This window comes from Neopsephotus bourkii, unplaced genomic scaffold, assembly GCF_033783945.1.
Source record: "Neopsephotus bourkii isolate Nb327-2 ecotype Australia unplaced genomic scaffold, CSIRO-AGI_Nbou_v1 NB_1197, whole genome shotgun sequence".
Lineage (NCBI taxonomy): Eukaryota > Metazoa > Chordata > Aves > Psittaciformes > Psittacidae > Neopsephotus > Neopsephotus bourkii.
The window spans coordinates 33,612-61,379 of record NW_026901682.1 but is presented as its reverse complement, the minus strand read 5'-3'; the positions used below and the strand labels follow the sequence as shown (position 1 = coordinate 61,379).

The window sequence follows — 27,768 nt, the reverse complement described above, 5'->3', positions numbered from 1 at the left end:
TATCCCATTAGTTTTCTCACTTTTACCTTCCAAACTACTCCCCATCCTGCTGTGGGAAGTGAGTAAGCAGGTAGTGGGATCTTAAGTGCCTATAGGATTAACCAACTGACATCTGTGAAATGAGTTAAGAAAAGCAGAAATTTCTGCATCCAAGAGCAGCTGTGAATGGCAGACACTTCTCATAGATACTTCCAGACAAAGAGACAGAGATTCCAAATTGACAGTGATTGAAAAACAAAGGAAGTATTATTCAGAAAGATTCTTTTTCCAAATAAAATGGTTTTCAGAGAAAATAGCAGCAGTCAAGACTTATGAATTTGTCCTCCTAGGAGTACAATGACCACTTGAATAGTGCTACTCTGCTGGTGAACCAGGTCTGGGAACAGTGTGTGTCCAGGAAGTATGGTCGCATCAGTGACGGAATTTCATAAAAACCATCTAAACCTACCCTTCTTGTTAAAGAATATCAGATCAGCTTTAGTTCGTCATCAAGGTCTCACTAATTTTTGCACTTGCTTCCAAAATCTGCAGTGTTAAATCCACTTGCTGTCCTCACACTGATGTTCTTTCCTTTTCCTGCTGTGATGGGGTAGGAAATGGATGAATGGATAACTTGAGATATTTGGATAACTTGAAATATTTTACAACTGCACACACCTACACTACAGAGACACCTTCAGGAGGTGGCAGCTTCTCCACTGAACACTGCTATTGACCCTTTAAATAGCACAGGAATTTTCTTCTGATGCAAGTAACATTTATTTGGGTGTTCTTTTACATTATTTCTGGTCTCTGTTTATCAGCTTTGGCTTCGTTGATTTCCTACTTTGTCATTTGTCTCCTGCAGCTATTTTTCTCTGTGAAACACTTTTTTTCCATATGCCTCCCTATTGCATCTTGCTCTTTCTACATTTGTTTCCTTATTCATACCTATGTATCTTCCAACTATTAATCTGTGCAACTGAGAAATAAGCCAGTTTTCCTTTTTTCTGAATTCATGCAGCATTTCCCATTTTTCCATCTTCCTGCTCTGTGCTGCCTACGCAAGGGCTGACAGGATTTTACTTTACAGTGGGTGAAAACCAGATTAAGGTACTTGTCTCCAAGTACCTTTAAATGAGGAAAAAGAACATTTGGAATAGAGCTGACTTGCACTTGAGTCATGGCTCCAGGCCAGGCAAACAGGGCCTGCTGTATTTCAGCAGCTCTTCCAAAGGAGAATCAGAATTCGGAAGGAGGCTGGGGCCCCAGGCAGAAAGACATCTGTAGCACTACTGCCCCCTGGGCGTTTCCCTCTATTTCTCTGACCTGTCCTTCCCCTATTTTTCTTTTCCCAGGCTGATGATTTCAGCTGTGCTCCCTATTATAAAGCCCAAGTCCCACATTAATATTCTCTGTGTTCTTTACATTGACTCTTTAATGAAACCTTACTCATACTTTAAAGGGATGAAGACAGACATGAACTTCTGCGGTCTTGATGGCTTAACACAGGTTTGTCATATAAAGCCAGCACTGCATTTTGAGTCACTCTCTCATAGAAGGAGTCTGCTTTACATACCTGGCTTCAGGGAGCAGTATGGGAAGATACGCTGTGGATTATTTTCCTGCTATTGCTGTAGGCTGCTTTGCTTGCTGTCTAGTGAAGTACATAATAGAGAAGCAAGAATATTAGGTTCTGACACTTCTGATTTGCATTTTCTTTTAACTGCTTCTATTTTGTAGTAAGTTGTGACTTGGATGAACAGATAATATTTCTTCCCCTGACTTTAATTCCTTTGAAAAGTGTGTCTTGACAATCCTAGATTCACCAGACTTTCTGACAGACTAAACACTGTATGAGAGACACTGCATTTTTTTTTCTGCAGCAGCCCACTGCTGAGGTCACAGCTGGTCATCCCAAATACAAAATAAAGCTCATTGTCTGGAGCTGTCATTTACTTCCAAGACTGTTCACAGACTAGTAGCTAATGTTAGGGCATCAGACCCATAATGGCTAGACTCCTGAATTGTATGAAGAACTCAAAATCATCACCCTCCAAAACTGGTTTGCTGTCTGCAGGAAAAAAGACAAGAACAACAGTGAGGACTTGGTAGCCAGCAGCTCCTGTCCTTTATGCTGCCAGCAACTGCTCATTGTCAGGCCACACTGGGAACACATGTCCTGGTGCTTTCGAACATATGCATGTGACTGCATGAGTGAATGAAGCCTATGAGAGGAGAGGTGTGAGCAGACGGGATCAACTTACACTGAGATGTTGTAAGTATGGTCTCATTTCATAGTGTCTTGCATTCAGCTTGTAAAACTAGTTCTCCCACACAGAAAACAATCCAGGTCATTAATTTATACTTTAGCTCTAAAGACCAAGCTAAGAGGAATATAAATCTTGGAGAAGCAGGAAGGCAGAAAATTAACACTGCTGGGAAATGAGTGATAATATTAACTTACTGCATAGCAATGGATTTCCGCTTTGTTGATAGACTTTATTTTACGCAACTGAACTGTACTGAAAATTTATTTTATGACAACCCTTCACTGAAAATCTGTGAGAAAACATCTTTTTTTTTTTATCCACTCTTGAAGAAACAGCAAATGAGCAGAACATTGAGTTTAAGTGCTTTTATATCTTTTTACACCTTTTTTCTTGAGAAAAATGTTAAGATGTCCCAACAGAATGGACTACTTAGAGACTATTGCAGAACAGGAAGATGTCAACAGCCAATATACTAGAATTTTATTTTTTTTAAAAGAAGGCTTCTATGTTATAATTTGCATTTTCAGCTTCTCCGGTAAACAGCTGTGTCTACTGCACCAGTGTTCTCAGCTACAGAAGCCATTTATCAACAACACTCTGAAAACATTAGTCACATTACTGGAAGACGTAAATTGCCAGGTGGTGAGGCACACAGAAGGTAAGAAAGATATGTGATCTCTCATTACAACAACTGCTGGCATTAAGATGACCTACAGCTCTCCCAGCTACAGTACTGTATGGCTAGATACCAGCATAGCCATTCCAACCCCTGAGATTTAGGGTATAAATGATCACATATTACTGCACAGTGGAGATCAACTTACAACCAAACATTAAAACTGTAATCAAATGATACTGGAAGGACCTGGAGAAGAATAATAAAAATCTAATGGCAATTTAAGATTCCTGAAATCTAGCAGCACTTCTTTTGTATGACATGGCCATATTTAAGTCTGCTTCCAAGGCACAATTTAAGCCCTAAATTATCAACCCTTATGACCTGCTGAATCTTCATACCTATCAAAAGTCCAGGAGACTATCTTCAATAAGCACGAAAGGTTAGTTTAATCTAAGTTTTTTGTACTGAAAAGGTGTAGGAGCATTCATATGGTTGCTTGCAGGTGGGTGGAATTAAGAAACCATAGGTTATCCCCTTTCAGTTCACATTTATTGTTTCACCAGCCAATGCTCCTGGTTAGCTGTTCAGAAGTCAGCCAGGTTTACTTAAAAGTAGTGGTAACATAAACTGACCCATTTGACACAGATGTAGATTCAGACAGGAGTGGGCACACAGCACCAGATAGGTGACAGGCCTGAACATTCACCAGTTCCGATGCCTTCCTTCACTGAAGTCAGTAAGGTGGTTTCAATCTGTTCCTGCCCCATGGCTTCTGTTTTGTACCCTATCAGATGTAGCAAGACTTCCTATGCATTAGATTTCTAGATAACAGCAGAGGCACAAATTAGAGAGCAATTAAAAAAGCTACTCTTGCATTCTTTTAGGAACGATATTGCTTGCTAGCACCAGCACAGCAGGGATTTGAATACAAGGAGGTGGACAGAAATATGAGACACAAAATTGACTCAGTTTCAATTTTTTGGAAGGACAGGTAGGGAACGGGAAGAAAAAATACTTGTAACTAAGCAAAGAACTGTGATTCAAAATGGTGAAGTGTTTCCATGCACCCAGGGAATAAAGAAAGAAAACTGGAGCTGAAAGGAAATACTTCCAGTGTGGGTTGCAGTTCTTTATTTCTGATTCATATGGATATGTATGCATACAATGATATTAAATATCCTTGTATTGCTTAATCTATAAGTCAGCATAGGTCTTTTAACAAACAAACAAAAAGCACAACTATTAATTTATATTTCATCTGAGCGCTGATACACAGTAGAAAAAATCCGTATATAAAAGCTTATAACTGTGCAGTTATATGTACTATATTCCTCTTCCAACTAACTACTGATTTATTGACACACTATTGTTAGTATAATATAGAATTGCCATAACATTAAAAAACTTTTCAAAATATATTAATAAGCAAAGATAACCACACCTTGACTTTGCAATCATTTTCTGCACCAACACATTGATGCACCATTTTGTTTTAACGTGACATCTGGTTTAAACAAATCACTTTTGTCTCAGGCTGCCACTATTAGTCCACTCATATTAATAATATTAATTCATGTATAGCTTTGCTGTTTAGTAATTTCACACAAAGCCTTTAGAATTAAACTCACTTCTGAGCTGACATCCAGCACTAAGAACACAAATCTCATGTACCCCACTTAGGCCTCAAAGAGTGCATAAAGATTTGTGCTTAACTTCTGCTTTGTGGTGAACTTCTCTTTTAGCTAACGGTTTCTCTCACCTACACCATAACACAAGTCATCTGGTGGCTTAAACTACAGGTCTACAGAAGATGTGACTTCATGCTACTAAATGCTTTTAATTGTTTAGATCTAGGTGAAGCTTAATTAGCATCTGGAAGTTAATACAAATATTAATCTGTACATAAAACATTATCCCCAATAATACTAAGTGACAGCACTTTTATAAGGCAGACACAAGCCAAGGTTCAAATATCTGAGAACAGGTGGGACCTGCCATATCCTAGTTCAGGGCACGGTTATAGAGCAGCAGCAACAGTCACAGGATTAGGCCCTTCCTCTGTGAAAAGTAACAGGAACTGACAGAAAGATGCAATATAGGGTAGCTACTGTGACAGTGTATACCTGTCAGTATAGAGCAAGGACTGCAGAAGTGCAGGTATGTCAGTTTTGATGCCAGAAGTTAAGAAAGCATTTAGCAAGTTCTTGCCTTTCTGACAATTTTGTTAATATCTTCACTACAGCAGCTGAACAACTGTGCATACAATGATGATGCCTTCATTGCCTACAGACTAGCAAATACAAGATACAAATTGACGAAGATGGAAATGTGCAAACCACAGAACAAAAATATTAATAATTTAACTAAAGGACCAAATACAATTTTCACTCTCATTTTAGATCCTACTGAAAAAAATATAAGGCTCATGCTGTCCTGCCTTTTGCTTAAACTTTAATCCCCAAGAAAACTTTTGCTTGTCTTCTCTTTCATTAATAATTCTGGACTGGAAGCAGGAGTGGAATAAGTCCACACATAAAAAAGAAGGTGCAAATTATGTTGAATTTATATGTCAATGATCTTATTTACCTTAGATGTATTTACAAAGTACAGAATCCACAGATATAATTCCAGGATATATGGGAATCTTCTGAAGCTAGTATTTCAGAGACTGCATAACACTATTAATTCTATTAGGACATCCCAAAAGGCAGATGAGTCACAGGTTTGGGAAGTGCATGTGTGTGTTCACTAAGGGGAAGACAAAACATCAGCCATATTCTTGGCTCTTGTCATTTTAAAGCAGACAAGAGGAATTTATGCAGCAATTAATTTGCTGTCTCTTGCAAAAGAATGGTCTGAGAGACTGCAAGTATTTTCTAGTGAAAGTGAGGACTTACTGTAGTGTCTTTTGTGCCAGTACACAGGATCTCAGCAAACAAAGAAATGCTTAGTGTTTTTCTTAATTTCATGTTTTCACTGTTGTATTCTGTGACATGACAATAAACTGCATTGTAGTACTTGGGGGTTTTATGTTAGATACATTCTGAATACTACTTGGACATCTATTCCTAACAAATGAATGTGACTCCCAATTTTAGATTTATACATTTAATCTTCAGTTGTTAGAAGAAAATACTAAGTAGTTGTTTCATATTCATAGCATTAACAGCCTTTACAATCAGAGTGAGGATGCCACTCAAAGACTTGTAACTTAAAAATAATTTAGAAAAACAGTTTTAGAAAACAACAACTTCAAATTAATACTCCAGGGCTTTTAGAATATATGACGATCATTTACAGGATTAGCTGCTTCTATAAAAACCAAAATAAAAATACTAAACTAAACGATTAAAATAAAATTAATTTCAGTTACTCACTTGTCCTCTGGGAAGTCTATGGCTAATTATTATTTTATTTAATGCATGTCTTATCTGTGACCAAATAAAAAAGTCATTAGAGTTAAATGAACACAGAAAGACTTTCCAGACAGCAAGAAACAAACAAATTCAAGAAAGTCCTGCATCATTTCTAGAATTATTCTTAAATAACAAAGTTGCTGCTGCTCTGTGACACAACTAAGCTAGAATTTATTGTAACAATAACTATTCTGTTTGGCTATGCATAAACATTAATATGCTGAAGGCAAAAAAGAAACAAAAATTTATATCTTCTACTGATTTGTTGATGAGGCACACTGTTGTTAAAATGGTATCCCTTTAAACAGAAATTGCACATACACATTGAAAACAGTGCTAGACAATACAGCTTTCCTAATGAAAACTCCATTTCTGATAACAACACAGGCCCCAAATTCTGCTGTTTCCATGGCAACAGGATTGCTCCTTTTGGTGGTCTTGAATTGTTGAATGACATGGAAAAACCATAAAACAAACAAAATAAACCGAAACTGCCTGCTGTACACCATGGTCACAGGCGTCTGGGTGAGAAAATCCAAGCAAACCCTCTTCTTCAGATGGGTGGCAATGATGCTTTTTATTTCAGGGTCATGTCAATGCTATATATTAAAGACAAAAACAAAACAAAAAAAAAAAAAACCAAAAAAACACAGAAGAACAACAACAACAAAAAAAGAAATCAGTGCTGTGAAATATGCAGCTAGTCATTTCCCCAATCCTGAGCATCCTCATCTCTCACTTAAATGTATTGGTGTCAAATAATTTACACTCATCCCACCTACTGTATATGCAAAATATACACCTTAATAAGATCTGTAACATTTTAATTGAAACTGAATAACTACATTCCCAGTAATTTCAATCTGAAATAGACACCAGATGTGGGAAGATCCACTGGTGGAATGACACTACAGTGTGGCAAGGTATGGGTGCCCCTCAAAATGTTTGTAAAAGTATGGTTTTGCCATTTAGTACAAACATGTAGTCAAATACATTAGAAGCATTCTTTAAAATAAGGAGTCGTCATTACAGAATACTAGCTAACTATTTAAATCAAATTATCTATGAACTGTTACAGAACACACAGGGTTCTTTTACTATGAATCACTTCATAATGATTTTTTTTTCTTTTTTCCAAGCCATGAGGAAGTGCAAGAATTTGAACAATGACAATAGCACGACAGCAGATAAAAGCCTCTGGAATAGATATGAAAAAAAAACACAACAGAAGCAAACTAAGAGCAGGGCAGACTCCAGAGAGGTTTCCATAGAAAGCATATGGTAGAAAAGTCTACATATAACCGCTATTATCTTTATGGGGGGCATTTACACGGGGAATCCTACTTCCTGAAGAAATAACACAATAAATGAGCTATACGACCACAGGAAAATTACTGCCACTTCCGAAGACAGATTCATATTTATGCATATTTAAGCCAAATAGAAATTATCTTCTCACATCTCTTCTTGCTCCCCAGCTTCAATTTTGAGAAAAAAAGAAAATTCTTCAAGTCAAAATTTAGTTTTTGGTTCTAACCTATGTCTTGGGTATGATACTGTGATAGCTTACTAAGGTAGAATTTTATTTTAAAAACATGAAAAGAAAAGCTACATTTTGTTTATGTATCTCTTTGCCACATGTATTGCTCATTATTTGCCTGCTTATTAGTACTCATGTTACTGATGTAATCTTTTACTGAGGAGTCTGTTTTGCTATATTCTATTTCCTGAACAATATTCCAGTGTAAGACAACAGTGTATTTCTACATACCAGTCAGATGAGTAGGGACAGCAAAGTCCCCAGTCACTCCCGCACGGTGTGCACTGGCCAGGAAAAAACACACTGCTGTAATGACTAGTCCTCCTGACATGCTGTTCTAGCAACGGTGACACACTACAGCTACACCTTCTCTGATGCACAGTAAGAACAATGCAGAGTTCCATTCGTGTGCTTCAGTTACGGTATCAGACGGAAGAACAGCATGCTAGAGGACTGACACATTCCCATTTCCATGGGAACCAATCCAACTTCGAAAGGAAAAGGCATAAAGATACTAGAGATTTAATCAGGGAAATAACTATGAAAAAGGCTGAGAACCACAAAAGCAAAGAGAGGAAAAAATGAAGAGCATAACCCAGGAATTAAAGTAAAATAAAAGACTTTTTAATCTCTGAATGAGAATGCCATGTTTACCACTTTTAATTGAGGATAATGCATGGATGCATGTGGCACTTTTTCTATCTGTTTTGCACATAACTTAACCTGAGTACCTCAGGCTAAGAATTCTATCTGTCTCTGCTTGGAAATGGTCAAGGACACTTTAATCACATCTGCAATGAAAATGTAATAAAGCTTACTTCAGTGTTTTTTCTGTGTGCATATGTTGAATCAAGTTCCTGAAAATAACTACAAAAGCACTTAGGTCTCCAAAAAAGCTTTATGGAGTCTACCCAGCCTCTGTTCCTAAGCATGGTGGCAAAATAACGTTAAAATATAATGACAATTATATTGACAATTATATTGTTAAAATATAATGACAATATTAGGCATAAATTCTTACTCTTGCTCCACTGAAGTGATTTCTGGATCATTTGAAAGGCAGCTAGTTCTGGGTACAAGGAAAAAGAAGTAGTAGTAAACATTTCTTTTGTGCTTTTTTTTTTCTCTTTTTAGACACGACATCAAGTTTGTGGGATGTAATAACTAATGAATATCTCTGACAGCACAAACACACAAATGCTATTGATGGGAACATACTGATCTTACTGCCTCCAATACAAACTAGTTTGAGTAATAAATTTTTTAAGTTATTTCCTTAAGTTGGCTAAGGGAAATGCACTACAGCAACTTCATACATCCAATGATAACAATAATCAGTGATGCCTGAGTATTTAGTTCCCCTTTCACTTGCTATGCTCCAACCTGCACTCTTTTAAATGAATGGAGCAATAAGAAAGCTTTCTTCCACAGAGTTTTCACTGTCATGTACTACAATATATTTGAAAATGTTTGAATAGAAGGGATGGAAGTTGCATATCAAGGTTGGGTGGGCCTCTTTTATTTAACAAAATATTCAAATGGTATCAGATAAGTACTTATCATAGAATAGTTAGGGTTGGAAAAGACCTTACGATTGTCTAGTTCCAGCCCCTCACCATAGGGGCAGGGACTTATGTGAATTTATTGCTTCTGAGGCAGTCTAACTGCTACAATCAAAAAGCAGCGATCAGTGGTTTTGGGTATTTCTCTGTGGTCGTTTTAAAAGCTAATCTCAGGAGAACTGAAGGAAAATGTGTACTACAAAAGGAGAAACTTTAGAAAAAACACAACAAAGGAGAAATGGTAAAATGAAAATTCTGCAGTGCACAAGCTAAAGGAAGGGAACTGAAAAGAAACTTTCAAAAACTCAGAATCTTTGGTTACAGTAACTGCAGGGAAAATGTCACACTAGAACCATCAGACACACCTTCTCCAGAATCTTGTGTACAAAATACATGTGAAAAAAGCGCACTGGATACTTTCCAAGCTCTATTCTGTAAGTCAAGGATTGCATTCTTCCAGTTAAGGGTTTCTATGGTACTTCACAGCGTACTGCCTCAGTATCTTTAAGTCAAAACACAGAGTTATGAGTTTCTAGTATTTGATCATCAGCTGATACTGATTTATTAAGCGACCATAAAAAATACAGTATTATCAAGTATTAATCCACTGGCCTATCCAACCAGCACTGAAGAGACAGGAAAAGTTGTCTGCCTTAACTGAGAATGAGGTATAATAGCTATCCCTAGGTTAGTAAATTGTGAAAAATAATTTAAAAAAAGTACTACCTACTAAAAACTTAATGAATCATCTGACATAATGGGTGGAGGGTTGAAAATGTTTAATGAACCATTTTAATGGAATAAAAAATGTGTTTCAGTTCTCCACATGACTACAGAAACAATGATAGAAATTAGCAAAACTGGTTTTTATAACGTAAGGGTATGATTTTTCCTTACTGAGACCCAACAATACAAATGCAGGCTGCTTGCAGTGAGAGGGGAAGTTAATACACAAGAGTGGCAACTCACACAGTAACTGAAACTACAAGGTGATTGCTGTACCAAACACATAATGCGAGACTGTATTCAATCTATTCCTGTGAAACAAGTAAATACAATGCCAGCATCCAGCTGAAAGCTATCTTACTTAGCTGTTTCTGAAGTTTCCCTCAGCTCTTCATCCAGTCTGCATGAATTAAAGTTATTGATATAAAGAAACAAAGAAGCAAGCAGAGCGTGAGAGAAGCAGAGCAATAGCAGAGCAAAGAACAAATACAGTACATGCTTCTAAAATAGGCACCCAACATTACGCACTGACCCTAAATCTCAGTATGAAAAAATTTATCCCTGTGCTCAATTCCACCTTTAATTTGTAACTCCTTATTTAGCTTATTTGGAGGCAGAAATATAAAGACAGCAGGGATAGGAAGCATGCCTGGTGGACAGAGCTGAAAGCATTCAGTTGTTCTATCAGATAGTATTAAACTAGCTGCAGCCTGGGCCAAGTCAAGGACATTTACAGTTCAGTAAGTTTTATTTGCAAGGGAGGCTGATCTCAACAGCTTGAAGGGGAAAGTAAGACTCCACATCATTGCAAGTCCTCTCTCATTCAGCTGTTGAGGTTGCCTGCAGGTGAAAGGCTCTCACACAGATTCACTCCACTATGAGCAGCAGCATGGGCTAGAAAGCAAGTTTTACCTCATTCTTCTCTTAATACACCTCTCTTCATCATACCTTACAAGGTAAGAGTGGTTGAAAGAAGAGAAAAGATGTACAAATTTATATGATACAACATGCACATTGTATTCCACTTTGGTAAAAACAAATAACCACAAAACACAAATCCTGATGCAACCCTATGTACTTTCTACAGGTGGGGTTCCTCATGACCATAGGCAGTATTTTTGTTCTTGTCAAAGGAGCAATTACAAAGCTGAAAGCTGAATATTATTTTATTTTGTTACAGGGACCTTTCTCAGTTTGCAGGAGAAGTTATCAGCTGAACACTGCTATTCTCCCTGTGGCATGGGAATAACCACTCACAGTGCCGTGAATGCAAACACCCACTAAATTTTCATATCACAACATCTTGAAAATGTTTGCCACCAATGACACATTTGTCACCTTTCAATTTTTATTCAGCAAAATCATGACCTCTCATCTGGCTGCTGAAGACATAAAGTAGGCAGTTCCCTAAAATTTCTTAAGCTCTAAATCCTAAAGTTTCTTTGGTACTGGTGCTGTGATCACTTCACCTTTGGTCTGAAAGATGACTGGACTTCCCAAACAGTTTTCAGTTTACAGAGAAGAAAAGAAGTGTGTAATACAGATATGTGTACTGCTACAGAGAGTGTAACAGTAAAAAGTAAGTAGAAACAACACTGACGTCCATTACATACATTAAGGCCTGCACCAAAGGGAGCTGTAAGAAATTAAAATGTTAACAGGAATCAAAAGAGGAAAAGAGGCAAGAATGAAGGGAGGGATGGAGAATGGAAAAATCTTAGGGATGTTAAAATATTCTAGAAATCTCTTTATCAGGTGATTCCTATGGAAGAGTTAAACTTTTTCGCTATCTTCTTTCTGGATTAGCGAGGAACAGTTTGTTCCAATTTGGATTATATAGACATAGAGTTGATGAGGGACTCTGAGCCTGAAAGCTTTTCTTCATTTTGCTGGCAGTATCATTTGTTCCAGTATAAAATCTTCCTCTTTCCATAAGTGCTGGTTCCCCTAGGAGTATATATTGTGTTTTGTGTTTCCACTACAGTGTTTTCCTGCTTCTGAGTTTGACAGTGGAATTTTTGTGGAACAATACATAAGTATTTATAGCAATATCAAGAAGGGGTTTTCTGTTTTTCTATAGACTCTGAAACACTATTATTAGTTTCTGCAAATAGTTTCTATTAGAACAAGTATATGCTTATTATACATCACTTACTTGACAATACTGTCTGGTATGTGCACATATTCCATTGGAATCATCTCACGAAGCTCTGCCAATGTGTTGACATACTGTATCTTACTGCTGAACTTAGAACTGAAACATAGAAAAAACATGTTAAGTGACTTTTCTTCAAGTATCTTTTTTGATGTATTAAAAATCCATATAATTAATGTATTAAATATTTAGGCATTTTGTTACTCATATTTCAATTTTAAAGTTCAGCTGATCATGAGCATACCTGAGTTCTAGTGAGGCTAAAATCAATTGTAAAACTTTTGCTGTTCCTTGCTTAGGCTAAATCACAGTATTTAGGACAAAATTATGAACTGCAATGCCTACATACTAGGTAATGTGATTAATTCTGCAGTTCGAAGGAGATGTATTAAAATTTTGAGAAGAATCAAACCCCCTACAGCATACTTACATGTAAAAAGAGATGGGAAGCATTCACGTAATGTGGTCATAATGAATTAACATCAACTGATTGCGATGAATTAGCATTTATGTTCGACACTGGTTCTCAATCAAATACAATGAAACTGAGAATGAAGACCCTGGGCCACTGTAGGAGAGGATCTGGTTCGAGACCATCTTAAAAACCTCAACGTGCACTGGTCCATAGGACCTGATGAAATCCATCCGCGGGTCCTGAAGGAGCTGACGAATGAAGTTGCTAAGCCACTGTCCATCATATTTGAAAAATCATGGCAGCCAGGTGAAGATCCCGATGACTGGAAAAAGGGAAATATAACCCCCATTTTCAAGAAGGGGAAAATGGATGGCCCAGGGAATTACAGACCAGTCAGTCTCAACTCTGTGCCTGGCAAAATCTTGGAGGAAATTCTCCTGAAAGGCATGCTAAGGCACATGAAAAGCTACAAGGTGCTTGGTGACAGCCAGCACGGCTTCACTAAGGGGAAATCCTGCCTGACCAATTTGGTGGCCTTCTATGATGGGGCTATGGAACTGATGGACAGGGGTAGAGCAGTTGATGTCATCTAGCTGGACTTGTGCAAAGCGTTTGACACTGTCCTGCATGACATCCTTGTCTCTAAATTGGAGAGACATCGATTTGATGGATGGACCACTTGGTGGATAAAGAACTGGCTGAATGGCGGCACGCAAAGAGTTGTGGTCAATGGCTCAATGTCTGACTGGAGACCTGTAATGGGTGGTGTCCCTCAGGGATCGGTGTTGGGACCAGTCTTGTTCAACATCTTTGTAGCTGACATGGACAGTGGGATTGAGTGTGCCCTCAGCAAGTTTGACGATGACACCAAGCTGTGTGGTTCAGTTGATACGCTGGAGGAAGGAATGCCACCCAGAGGGACCCTGACACGCTTATGAGATGGGCTGATGCCAACCTTATGAAGTTTAACCAGGACAAGTGCAAGGTCCTACACCTGGGTCAGAGCAATCCCAGGCACAGCTACAGGTTGAGCAGAGAAGAGATTCAGAGCAGCCCTGTGGAGAAGGACTTGGGGGTGCTGGTCGATGAGAAAATGAACATGAGCCAGCTTCAGTGTGCACTCACAGCTCAGAAAGCCAACCGTATCCTGGGCTGCATCAAAAGGAACGTGACCAGCAGGTCGAAGGAGGTGATCCTGCCCCTCTACTCTGCTCTCATGAGACCTCACTTGGGACTATTGTGTGCAGTTCTGGTGTCCTGAACATAAAAAGGACATGGAACTGTTGGAACAAGTCCAGAGAAGGGCCACGAGAATGATCAGGGGACTGGAGCACCTCCCGTATGAAGACAGGCTGAGAAAGTTGGGGCTGCTCAGCCTGGAGAAGAGAAGGCTGCGTGGAGACCTCATAGCAGCCTTCCAGTGTCTGAAGTGGCCTATAGGGATGCTGGGGATGGACTCTTCATTAGGGACTGTAGTGATAAGACAAGGGGTAACAGGTTAAACCTTAAACAGGGGAAGTTTAGATTGGATATAAGGAGGAAGTTCTTTATTGTAAGGATGGTGAGGCACTGGAATAGGTTGCCCAGGGAAGTTGTGAATGCTCCATCCCTGGCAGTGTTCAAGGCCAGACTGGACAGATCCTTGGGTGACATGGTTTAGTGGGAGGTGTCCCTGCTCATGGCAGAGGGGTTGGAACTAGATGATCTTAAGGTCCTTTCCAATCCTAACTATTTTATGATTGTATGATTCTATGATATGTATGGTCTTACGAGAAATCCATCTTTTTCATTTGGATCATAAAGCAATTTTCCAAATTCAGCTCTGGTTGTATTTTTAGTCTTTTAATATCAATAACAGTGACATGAATGCACATTGACTGTAAAAGTTAAGTATAGGCCATAAAAACAAGAATGTGTTCTTCCTATATACTGCTGATCTGGGGTATGACCAGATCACATGAAGCCTCTGCAATAGCTCTGATCACAAGGTTACTGCCCCTTGCCTTACCATACATATTTCCCATACAAGGTAAAGTGAGACAGCTGAAATGAACACAGGAAAGTACTGCGTACAGTTACTTAAGCTTATCCATTTTGATTTGTCTCTGTAACATATTACCTTCGCTAAGCACACACACTGGAGCAAGCTTAATGGTCACCTTTTAAGATGCATGAACAACAATTGTCTCATCAAAGCCATGACAGCATACAGGTAATTCTTAGCACTTTATAAAAAACACTGATCATAGTTTGCATCATCCAAACTGCCAACTTGGCAAGCTGCAAACCAATCGGAAACTTCTAAATCAGAAAAAAAATATTAAAATATTTCAAGGGTTAATTCTTCCACTTGAGGATTTTCCTGGGTCCATTAATTCCAGCACAGTGTGGTTTCTGAGTAGTTGCTTCAGGTGTGCTGCCAATGGTGGTACGTTTTTGAGGTAGAATTGACCAGCACACTTTCAGTGACATGACTGACCCTTGCCAATCTGCTGTCTTTCAGTTTCTTGGTCCCTACGGTTTTGTCCCACATCTCAGCTGAAATGGAATTAGAATTATGTTGCTCACGTTTAGCTACCTTATTGAAATCTCTGCTTGCCTTGGGACCAGTTCATATCTTTAAAATTCCCAGTGTGCACATTAGTGGTTTGGTGAACTGCTTAGGGCTAGCAAACTAAGCTACAGCCATCAGCCTTCAATCTAATCATGTTTCCATTTTCTTACATTGCTTGTTACTGAACTGACTATCTCTTTTCATGCCTTGTGGAGTTTTTTTACTCAGCTTTCTTAGTGCTCCTCTGTCCTTGGTGAGGGTTCAAATATCTTATGTCATCTTCCACAAGAGTCACACTGGCCGTGTGTCCTGCCCACCTTTTTTCAAATCCCATTTGCACTTTGCTTTTTTATTGTACAGACTTCTTGGCTGAAAAACAGCGCATTAACTGGTCTCTAACATTTTTAGTTTTGTACTGCTGATTTGCTGTGCCAAACTATTTAGAGTGAACTTTTCTCCTGTTTGGCAATGCAAAATCTCTAGTCACTGCTGCTCAGTATAGTCACTATGAATAAATGACTAATGAACTGAAACAGATGTGGCATATTTGATTTTTTTATTTATTTTGACGTCTACCTTTCCTCTGGGAGCAAATAGGATGCCAACCGAAACACCTCAGACACCAAAAGCAACTCAGTGAATCCCCATCGTTACTGTTGACAATTCCAGGTACTGTTTTCTTGTTACTCTGGTAATTTTAATTATCACTTTCTACTTGGTGTTAAAGAGACCATGTCTAAAAGTAGAAGCTCCTTTATGACACTATGCCTGTTGCACTTTGGCAGCAATGGGAGAACTCCTGTGCTTCTGGATCCCAGTGATACCCTGTCTGGACAGAGCACCCTGCAATACACACCTCCAGCCTCCTCATCTGCAGCCTAGGGACAGACCTCTCTGAGGTATCTTATTCACCCTATGGTTCCCATAGTTGATGCTGCTTCTCTTCCCTGAAGCAACTCTTTCTCACACCTGTGAGTCTGCTCCTGCCTATTTCAGGATTTCAACTGCATACTTGCGCATCATCTTCAACAACTTCTAAGATCTTCTGGGTCTGTAACATTTCTTTGTTTTTTTACTAATCAAAGCATTGTTCTTGGTGGCATTAAACCTTTTTTTTTCAAGCCAGAATTCCTTTGCATTCAAGCAGCTCAGGGTGCTGGCAGTCCTCTTGTATAAGCAGCAACTACCTTTCCAAACCCAGAATTGTACCTTAGTCTAGTCCAGTAGCCAGGATTTTTTTTTTAATGAGGTAACCATAGTTACATACAGATCCCTCTTCTACATGTCTTTTAGCTGGGCTTGGAACAAAGGCAACTTTAAGGGACTGAATGCCATGTTCTGCATAAATATAGAGGTTTAATATATTTTAATATTTTATATAGTTTGTCTTTAATAGTTTTCAGTTGGTTTAATAGTTGCAGACTATAATGCCTGCAAGTAACTACTCGTATAAATAACTTTTGGGTTGGGTTTTTTTTCATTTAAGACAGTCAACTTCAACTGCAAAAATGCCAACATGAACTGGAAAATGAGTATTCTTCAGTGACAGATTAACAGGTATGTCTGATGATTTAGGGTGTTTCTATATTCTCAGGGACACAGAAAATCACTGTATATATTACGTACCTTATAAAAGGTCTTGTCACAGCCAGAATTGTCCTGATAAACCATGATGGATGAACAATTATAAATGATTTCAAATTCTTCCGTAACCTAAATAAAAAATAAATTTGTTTTTGTTTTTTAAATCCATACAAAATCCGGGAAGATCATATACAGTGAACACTGTCCTAGAAATGAGTAACAGAAATTGACAGCGTTTACAATAATGCCGATCAGAAAGGAAAATACTACTCACCGTCGATCAATCATCTGGTAACATCTTTTCATCCAGCCCAGTCCAGGCATCCTGCTTCTTGGTGTTGCTCCATTCAAGTAGACAATCATATAGTCTTCAGCTACCATGAGCTCTAAGGTACTGATTACATAGCTGATGAAAGTACAGGAGTAAGTGAGCATATATATATTGTACATTATCCACTTAAGCCCCAACTAAATCAGTCTGCTACGAATAAGTTAAGGCAGACTAAGCAGTTTATGACAAGATAGCATTTACTTTTCCTTTAAACCAAAGCAAACATTTAGCACTGGTTACCATGCGACCTGTAGATGTATAATTAGAAAACCACAACCTTATCTGCATCTTCAGAAATCTGGAGTTTCCTTACACAGGCGGAGTTTCATAGTAAGTTTTCAAATCTCACAGGTGACTTTGCTTTTTCTTAATAGGGTATTAAATCATGAGAGATTTAAGGAGAGTGTGGCAGGACTATGCAAAGTTCCATGAACTTCTGAAATTAATTGTTGAGAAACTTCACTATTACCCATAGAACTACAAAACCCTGAAATGGTTTGGGTTGGAAGGGACCTTAAAGGTCGTCTACGTGCAATCCCCTGCCACAGGCAGGGACACCTCCACTAGACCAGGTTGCTCCAAGCCTCATCCAACCTGGCCTTGAACAATTCCAGGGATGGGGCAGCCACAACTTCTCTGGGCAACCTGTGCCAGTGCCTCACCACTCCCACAGTAAAGAACATAACAACAACAACAATAATAAAAATGTTTGTTCAGTGAAAAAGTAAGGGTGAGGAGAAGATATTTATGTTTCCTATGATCCACACGCTAGTGCTACTGAGACTCTGAGTGACAACTACGAATACTTTGAATCTCAAGGCTAATAAAACTTGTCCATCAACCTGCCTTCTGATGTGACAGAGTAATCACTCCATGACCACTTCATTTTGTGGGCAAAACACTCCAAACACTCATTAAACTCCTCAGCCCAGGAACAGTAATTCATACAGAACAGTGCTCTTGACTCTCCTAGAAGAGCACAGTACTTAGTCAAATGAAAGGGTAGTTTTAAATTCTTGTCCAGGACTATATATGCAGATGGCCCACTCAGTAGTCCCAACCTCATTTGGGAGTTATCACAGGTATGTTCAAATTGTTCTCTGTCCTATCCAACCCCAAGGCAAGTCTATGTAAAAACTACAGTGAAAAATCAGGGGTCACACCTTAAAAATCTGAATGCTGGAGTGTGCTTAATAAAAAAGGTAGCTCTATTCCCTAAGCATAATGGTCCCTTTCACAGGTGTATGGGAATGACTCATAGTCTAATCTGACACTTAAATTCCACAAGATGCAGTTTCTTTAAAAGAAGTCTCAGAGGAGACCTTATAACAGTCTTCCAGTACCTAAAGGGGGACTACAGGTAATCTGGAGAGGGGCTTTTTACAAGGGTATGCAGGGGCAAGACAAGGTGTAATGGCTTTAAATGGAAAGAGGAGAGATTTAGTTAAGATATTAGGATGGAGTTCTTCCCTGTGAGGGTGGTGAGGCACTGGAACAGACTGGCCAGAGAAGCTGAGGCTGCTCCATCCCTGGAAGTGCTCAAGGCCAGGCTGGACGAGGCTTAGAGAAATAAGGTCTAGTGGAAGATGACCCTACCCATGGCAGGGGGGCTGGAGATGATCTTAAGGTCCCTTCCAACCCAAACCATTCTATGCTTCTGTGATTCTGTGAATAGTATGAAATCTGTTTCTCACCAACAAGAGTGATACTTAACCTGCACATAAAGCAGGCAGCCATTAACTGGCTAGTTCCACGCATTTGATAAATCCCATCTAAATAACTATTCAATTCTTCTCACTGCTCTCTTTCTCATCTTGCAGTTTGTGCATTTGCTGCCTTTGCGTGCACCTGTAAAAGCTCGTGTCTAATGGTGAAATATCAAAGCGGGGGACATATGGCTGTCCTGATGGAAAAAGCCTGATTTAACTGAACCTACTGGTTATTTGACGGATTATGAAATCAGCCCTTCCACATAAACATCTAGTGCTTTAAAGACATTTAGACACTGAAACATACAGAAAAGTGTGTATAAGTATTTCTCAAAACACTACAAGACTTTCAGTTATAGAAACAGTCTGAAAATATCTGTTTGGCCTAGGTCCAAAGGGAGTTCCAAATAGTATGAACAATCAGTTATAGTAAGAACAATCACGCCTACTGTTCATCAGGTATAAGAGGAGTATTACAAAAACAAATCTCTGCTATTTTTTAGTGAGATCTCACTTATCTCACACGCTTTCATTCAGCAGCTCTTATTCACTGTGGGATGAATTAGACCAGCTTCCATTTTAGGCACGCTGAACTCTCTTGAAAACCTTACCTAACTGGTAATTTTCTATTATCTGGTAATGAAGGTGACTTCTTCATTATTTGAAAAGATGGGCAGACTTTTTGTTATTTACTAGAACAATTCACTCACTCTGAAAGCAAAAAGTGCTGGGTTTGATTTTCAAAGTACAGTCTTTCAAGTTGCAAAAGATTTAAATCTCTAGACTGTATCAGGCAGCCACAAACGAAACAGCAGAATGTTCTGAGTAGTTCTGCATCATCTGCAAGTGCTGTAGAAGACGATGTCTTAAGAGTTTTGTCTCAAACCCAACTTTTCAAAGACAGTTTTATAGGATTAGGGAAGGTAACGAATAGGAACAAGGTAACTGGAAATGCAGGGAAACCAGAAGGGACAGTAAATGCAAAACTGAGGAACAACTGAAAACACTTGTTAATCAGAACTAGAGGTGTCATACATACTGCAAGTGCATGATTACCTATTGGAAATATGCTGTATAAAAATTGGGAAGAGATTTAATGATTTGCAGGTTCCTCCAGACCCGTATATAATTCAATAGTAAAAAATTCTCAAATATTTAAATATCTAAGTTGTTAGGTATGTTGTGAACTGTCGTACTCCCTCTATTTCAATGCAATTCACTGACCTGCAACTGAAAGAAAGGGGTGATCTGGCTTTCCCTTTTGTCTTACAGAGAACTAACACTCTATAAACCTTAAAATAAGCTGAAGGTTCACAGCCAACCTGAACTCTCTCTTATACTGCTACACCGGAAAAAGACAGTAAGTTATGAAGTTGTCTTTGGCAATGTCCTCAAGTGATGTGGAAAAGCCTCTTAAGACTTGAAAAGGCTCTCTCTGCGAAGTCCATTTACCATTTGCTTTATCTATGGACAAGGGTCTTGGGTGAAGTCAAAGAAAACCATTAAATGTCAGTCACAGATACTCTCAGCTTTGTTCCTAGCTATAAAGTTAAAGCCACTATAGCAACTCCTCCCCTCTGAATCACTGGGTACTGTGTAAATCAATTACTGTGGATGACACTGGGCTCTTAAAAGGCTTCACCAGACAAACGCCGGCAGTTGGTCTGACTTGGAACTAAAGCACTCTAATTTTTCATATGTAGGCACAATGTTCAAGGCATTGACTGTAACCATGCACCTTCAAGAAGTGGAGTTTTACAGAGACTGGGCCTGTGCTCTTGGTGAGCTGCAAATGGTGAAAGCTAGGCCTCTGCTGGCTTTAGAAATGACTGACTGGATTTTAGCATAGAAAATGCTGGAATGATTGATTTTTTAACAGCTGTGAGTGCAAATAGCTGGAGGCACTTCAGGGGAGTACTGCCTACACAATTTCTGGCTGTCAAAACAAGTTGCTATTAGCTGTAATTTTGCTGTCATAAATTCAGGTTCATGTGGCCAAATCTGTGTACCACTCAACTGGCCTCTGACACTTTTAAGTGAACCAGAAGCAGCTGGAGTCAGGAAAAATACTTAGAGCTGTTTGTGTCAGCAATTACAATTTATTCTGTATTTTTGAAACGAGTGTCACAAAATGGTCCTGTGACTCCTAAAGACAGCTACAACATATACTAAAATATTATATACAGTGATAATGTACATATATGATAATATATAATAAACAGTGAAAACCATTCTGGTGGCCTAAGAACCTGCTGACTGTTATAAAGGGCTGGAAATCACTAGTGAAACAGTGCAATGATTGTAGGCCTAAGAAGCTGAAGATACTGCATTCCTTGACATTTAGGGAGATACTGCAGTCAGATTTGGTCCTGACACATATGCCTTTATTTGGGATGGTGAGTAAGTAAAGAATACTAAAATAATACTGTATTGAGCAGTTTATCTAAAACTGCTATTATTCTTGTCATTCAGATGATTCCACTTCCAATGATCAAAATTACCTCTGAATTAAAGACAGGTTATCTCTCACTACATAATTATGAGTACTAACTCAAAAGACTCTGTGACATTGCTCACGTATCACTCACAGGAAAAGATTTTCCATGACATAGTTGTAATCAGTTCGACTGCTGTCTGGCAAGAAGCATGCTGCAAACACAATGATAGCATTCAGACCATCACCATAGTATCCTGTGGAAAAAAAAGGAAAAGGCATTTTTGTCTTTGTTAAAGGCTCTTAACAAGATAAACGTAAAAAGGAATCTCAAAGTTCTGGAATAGAACTACTATGTCTACTACTGAAGGAGACAAAAAATGTATGAAATATCATCAAGTGATAAGCAAGTAAAATAGTCAGTTATGTTGAATTCTTGAAAAAAACACTTAGAACAAGTATCAGTAAACTTTTTACAGAGACCAGCAAAAAAGCCTTGTAAGTAATACAATCTTATCTGAACTCCTGGTTCACTGCATCTCTGGGGCAATCATGAGCTGAATGCTCACCTTAGAGTGAGTAACAAGGGGCTAAGGAAAATATTATACATTTGTTACCCTGCATCTTCTGAATTAAGTTTCTTAAAAGTCTCACAATCCAAACTCAGTTGGCTTGCACAGCTGCAATTATCTCAGGATATTACAGTTATGACTGCACTCCACTATATCTTAAAAACTCCTGGGGATCAGCTAAATAACTTGCTGCAAGTTCAGTATAAAATACCTTTTCACCTCGGACACTCCAGTTGTCCAATACTGGCATTCACTGGACTGCACCACTGCTTAATGATGGCTGTAAACTCTCAAAGCTGCAGCACTTCTGTTCTGGGGTCCAGGGCAGTTGCCTGTTACCCCCCAAAAAATTTTCTTTTTTTTTTTAAATGATGGATTAATGCTGGCTGATCTTCTCCACAATCCTTTGCAGCTGTTACAGACTTCTGTATTATTAATAATAAATACAACTGCATAATAACAAACAGAATCATAGAATAGTTAGGATTGGAAAGGACCTTAAGATCATCAACTTCCAACTGCCCTGCCATGGGCAGGGACACCTTCCACTAAACCATGTCACCTAAGGCTCTGTTCAACCTGGCCTTGAACATTGCCAGGGTTGAAGCACTCACAACTTCCTTGGGCAAACGATTCCAGTGCCTCACCACCCTTAAATAAATAAAACTTCATTTCAGTTTTGTTTAATATATACATACAATCAGGAGACAATTTACAAAGATGCTGTAGAAATGGTTGTCGGTAGATAGCACTAATGCCATACAGAGATAGAAGCTGGATGTACTTAGAGAATGTACTGAAAGCCTTTCAAAAGAGGCTATGAGAAACTATGAGTGAGAGATCATAGTGCTTGTGAAGGAAAACCTGAGTCTCCCTCAAAGATGGGAACACATTCCTGACAAATAAAGGATAACACTGGCACTTATGCAACATTTTCATGAGGGGATTTTAAGACTTACAGTGCTTTTTGGATACCAGACAGCAGTATCCAACCCTCAAATGCTCTTGCATTGTGGCCAGACAAGCAACGCAAATTCTGCATTGGAAAGAAGCAAATAACACAGAATCTACATGTGCCAATCAGGGAAGAGTGAGAGAGGGTTTTTTTTCTCAACTAGCTGAAACAAGGAGATGATGTTTATGTCAAGGAAATAATTTCTTACATGGCTTTGTAGAGACCTTCAAAGAATCTAGTATGTCTGACAAAATGAGTGCTTCAAAGCACTTGCCCATGAGGCCCTCCATGCCAAGGAGAACCACAGCTGATTAATCTGAACCCTATCACCAGTCATAAGGACATGCATACAAGCGCATTCCATTTAGGGCTCTCAGCTGTTCCTTAAAGACAGAAAAACACTACTGCTTCCTGACTTACAAAGGGGAGCAAAAGAAGGGTAAGATTCTCAAAGAAAAATGTACACGTCAGAAGCAAGCCTCCTGCCTCAAGCCATATTGTTTCAAATCAAGCCTTGGCAAAGCAACCTGCTTAAGTTGTTATGTTGGATTTATTTCTTTCTGAGTTCAATTTGGTAGGTATATTGCATTGGATAAGATAATAATACATACTGTTGTTGGTAACACCAACATTGAGTTGAGAATGCTAGCTAGCCTACACCTCATCCACTGAAGAATCACTGCAGGAATCACCACTGCAGGAATCACCACTGCAGAAAGCTTTCTGTCCTTAGTCTTAAGTCCACTCTTCTATGAATTTGGCATCGCCTGTCTTCCTGGCATTGTGAAATAGCTTTCTTTTCTGCCTCCAAGAGGCCAAAGGCCAGCTAGTTTATAACTGGGCTTCCAGAGCCAGAGAAGCCACTCGCCACTATAATGGCAGCCCAGCATACGCCCGCTGTCTTCTCCAGTCCCACAGTGCAGTGTTTCTCTCTATCCTGTTGGAGGACATAGGTGAGCAGGAGAGCTAAGGATGACGGTTTGAGTTCAAGCCAAAGAGCAGTGTGGATATCCCACTTTAATCCATGCGACATAGTGTGTATGCCACAGCTCCAGCTCATGTTAGGATCCATGAACATCCTATCTACAGATACAGATACAGTTGAATGAATTAGTTGTCCCAGGGAAGATGTCAAGATCAAATTCAAAGAGTAGCATTGCGTTGTCTAGCAAGGATGTACACAGGTAGGCAGAAGAAACTCCAGTCCTGCTTTCAGCATCCTCAACTTTTAAGACATGAAAGAGTATAATAGTCTTTTCAAAAGAAAAGAACTCCACTTCCCACACTCATCCTTAATACTACTAGCTGTTATGTTTCCATTTTCTCAACAGACCTACGTACTTTCAAAGAGACAGTACTCATTTCACCTATCTCATCCTAGATCAGCTCAACTAAATTATGCAACAAAGCAGTATTTCCCCCCCCCCCTCAGCTTTACGAACAGAGAGGAGATCTCCTCCCTTGCATTAGTTTAAAAATTCTTGAAAGACTTTCGGGACAATTTATATTATACCACATAAAGCAATCTGTCCAGCTGGCTCAAGATTTTGGCAACGAGAGCACATTGTGGCAGGTGTGTTCACTAGATTACACAGCACAGTTTGCAGTTCATGTAAAGCAAAATGATTATGTGCAGATGCCACCTAACAACACACAGAAGAAAAACCCACAGATAAATCTAAGCCACTTTTTCTTATGCATGCTCATAGACAAAGAATGTTCACCCAAGGGAGAAGTGCTTTTTAATTCATCACTAGATGCCAGAAAAAGCCATTTGCCCAAATTCGCAGTCAGCCTATGCAACGAGACAGATCCCTAAGAAATTTATCTGTTAACATATATGGAAGGCAATCTCACACTTAGACTGCCAATTCTACTCTCCTTTTTCCTATTTTGTGGCTACAATCTAGATTCTGCATTTGGTGTTCTCTATCATTTGGCAGGGAGGAATGTTTAGTAGATCACTGAATCATCAAGACATGCTTGGCCTGATTTCCAATTGACTAATTTTAACCAGAATCTGTTCTTAATCTTGAGATAAAAGGAAATTTTCCTGGCTTTCTAAAGCACTCCAAAGACACTAAAGTATTGCCATCACATGGAACGTCATACGGAATAGGCCTAGCCACCATCATGTAGAAATTGTACAAGCTGTCCAAAGATTTCCCATGAGCCATGCATCAAGATTATTTTGTTTCCTCATCTTCAGTCTCCCACTTCATAAACACAGTATTTAATCCAGTCCTTAACCTGCCTTCATATGGCTAGATTTCAAGCAAAATTTCCAATTTAGTCAGTGGTGTAAATTATTATATCTCACACTATTTCTTTTACAATGGCTATGTTACTGACCAGTAACTAAGTTGTTACTGACGCATTCAAAAGGTAAGCAAATGTAATGTTTTTATCTTAGAGTGATCAAACAATGTCAGCCATGTAGAATTTGAATCCTGATTATTTCACACTGATAGCTGAGCTCAATGACCTTGATTCCCATCCATAAGGTGTGCATTATTATGTACTTCATAGCTGCCATCAGAGTTGTCTGCCACTGGAAGTATCCCCTCTCTACTCAACAGTAAAGCTCAAGCAGTGCTCAATTAAGAGCTACTTCTCCACTCACTAAAATGGACTGGTATTTATTTTTCATAAAAGCTAGTAGAATTGTATACATCAGCATCTAGTAGAACTGTACATGACAGTTTTCACCACAAATGTACCTATTAGATTACAGCATACAAAAACATATAAATAAACACCATTAGCAAGGCCTCAAAATATTTTACGTTTGTTTCCTAAATTATGCCATCTGTGTCTGTTTGCTAAACTGTGTCTGAGGTGTCATCACATTCATAAATCTTAGTTGGTGTTGTTACAATAGGAAAATGCTTGGAGGTTTAAATGTCTTTATTAATTCAGACTATACCTTCTGCACACTGGCCACTGTGAACATATGTAGGCTAGCATTTAGCTGCTTTTAATGTAAATGTGTGATTTTGAGGACCACATCCTCAGGTAATATGATTAACCACAATTTATTTATGTCACTTTTATTGGATAGGGGTTCCACACTGAGAATGTACTGAAAACAATGTTTTACCTTTACATGATGTTATGGATCAGCAACACTGTAACAGAAGCATCCTCATATAAACTCATAAATTTTATCTCTTGAGATGCTAAGTTACTTGCATCAGTTTTTGCAGGAATAGAAGAACTATGTAGAACCCAAATATAATCTAAACTTGAGACACCAAGGAAAAGGCACTTAGCAGGAGTTAGAAAGATTTGTTTCATATTCTTCCTTCAATAGCTGTAGTAATATTTAACCATTTGAATTCATTTATCCAGAAGTGTGCTAGTAACACTAGAACTACAAATTCTCTGAGGAGGTTAGGGAGCAGATGAGCAAAGAAGGCTATATAGCAAGCACTTGAGGTAATTCTCCTACTTTAAATGTTTGATATGCTAGTTGAAACCATTAACAAATTACATAAAAAAACAAAACCAAACAACCAACAACCCCAAAACAACAGTTGCTGGTGAAATGCTATCTGCTGACAACTATAAATGGCAGAAAAATAACATTAAGGAGCTTAGCCAGACAATGGAAGCCCCAGGGAAAATTGCTTTTTTTCTCTTTTGCCACTCTACTTGTTTAGATCTGTGCACCCACATACATCATTCAGCAAATCACAGGGAACTTCTTCATGCGAAAGTGTCTGCCAAAATCCACAGACTGAAGTTTTAATTTCTTTTTCCGTGCAAAAGTTTTTTCCCTTGTTCTAAGACAGTTTTAGCCTACAATGACCAGACTGGTAGTAATACATATATGTCAGATTATTTGTTGCTCCTGAAATTGCTTTATATTTAAAATACTCATTAGTCTTTGCTAAACTGAATTGAAAGCTGGCTTGATTTCAGCCATAGCTGAAAAAAAACAGTTCTCTCTCCCTTTACCTGTATGATAGCTGAACTAAAATAGAAATAAATCATACTCAATAAAGTATTATTTTTTAACATCAATCTAAATAATGCATTCAGGATTTTCCTACCTCCATGTGAAATGACCTTTTTGTAAGGTTCAATCACTTTCATATCAATTCTTTGTTCTTGCTCTCCAATAACCACTGTTCTCCACAACCTGTTATCCTCTCGCTCTTCTTCAGCAGTGTACTCTGGAATTGACTCAGACTCCTCCTGGGAAGCATTCTTAGTAGCTGTCTGCTCTTCTGAAAAATAAAAATTTATGTATTACATTTTACTGTAAAAGATCTAAATATTTTCTTTGTTTTATACATTTGAAATAGATGACTGAAATCAACTGGACTTTTACAGCAATGATATAAATAAATGCAGAATTTGGTTATATTACAGTCAGTAAATGAAAATTTCCAATTTTTAGAAATTTTTCATTATTATGAACACAAAAAGAACAGCAGCAATTATCATCATGCAGAATACCTCCACAAGATATTTGCATCCAGTTAGTAAAAATGATCAGCTGCTCACTAGAGGTACTGCACTGCAGGTATTTCAAAATCTTTGTGTGGCAGGCATGAGAACTATGGTAGAAAGCAAAATAGGGAAGTGAACATAGCAATGCTTCTTGTCTACAGAATAAATTACCACAGAGCTAGATTCTCAACTTTTTCCCAGTTTGCCTCCAATCTCTTCACATCTGGCACGAGCAAACATGGAGAATGCACGTCTTTCTCTCCTTCAGTCATAAGATAATGTTTACTCCTCACAAAATAAGCACAGTATTTGCCTTCCCCAGGACCTTTTGCTTGAGGTTAAGGCCCATTTCTCTCCCAGATGTGAAGTACAGAGCAGCCAGACAATCTGGCCTACTTATACCAACACGCGTGAAAGAATAGATGTATGTAGTCCACAGATAAAATGATTACAATAAAAAAGCTGCATGGCTGACAAGAGACTATG

At 38.6% G+C, this 27,768-nt stretch overlaps 1 protein-coding gene across 1 annotated transcript in view; it reads right to left on the bottom strand.

Moving 5' to 3' along the window:
- Positions 1-3,985: 3,985 nt before the first annotated feature.
- Positions 3,986-27,768, bottom strand: part of LOC133218137 (protein prune homolog 2-like) — a 41,380-nt gene continuing 17,597 nt past the window's right edge. Inside the window, exons 4-12 of the mRNA XM_061364266.1 lie at positions 26,880-27,056; positions 21,452-21,554; positions 17,098-17,229; positions 16,866-16,952; positions 12,271-12,369; positions 11,028-11,063; positions 10,477-10,515; positions 8,849-8,896; positions 3,986-6,886 (exon numbers count right to left, since the gene is read on the bottom strand). Coding sequence (XP_061220250.1) covers positions 6,865-6,886; positions 8,849-8,896; positions 10,477-10,515; positions 11,028-11,063; positions 12,271-12,369; positions 16,866-16,952; positions 17,098-17,229; positions 21,452-21,554; positions 26,880-27,056 — 743 coding nt within the window. The 3' untranslated portion in view covers positions 3,986-6,864. The remainder of the gene's footprint in view (positions 6,887-8,848; positions 8,897-10,476; positions 10,516-11,027; positions 11,064-12,270; positions 12,370-16,865; positions 16,953-17,097; positions 17,230-21,451; positions 21,555-26,879; positions 27,057-27,768) is intronic.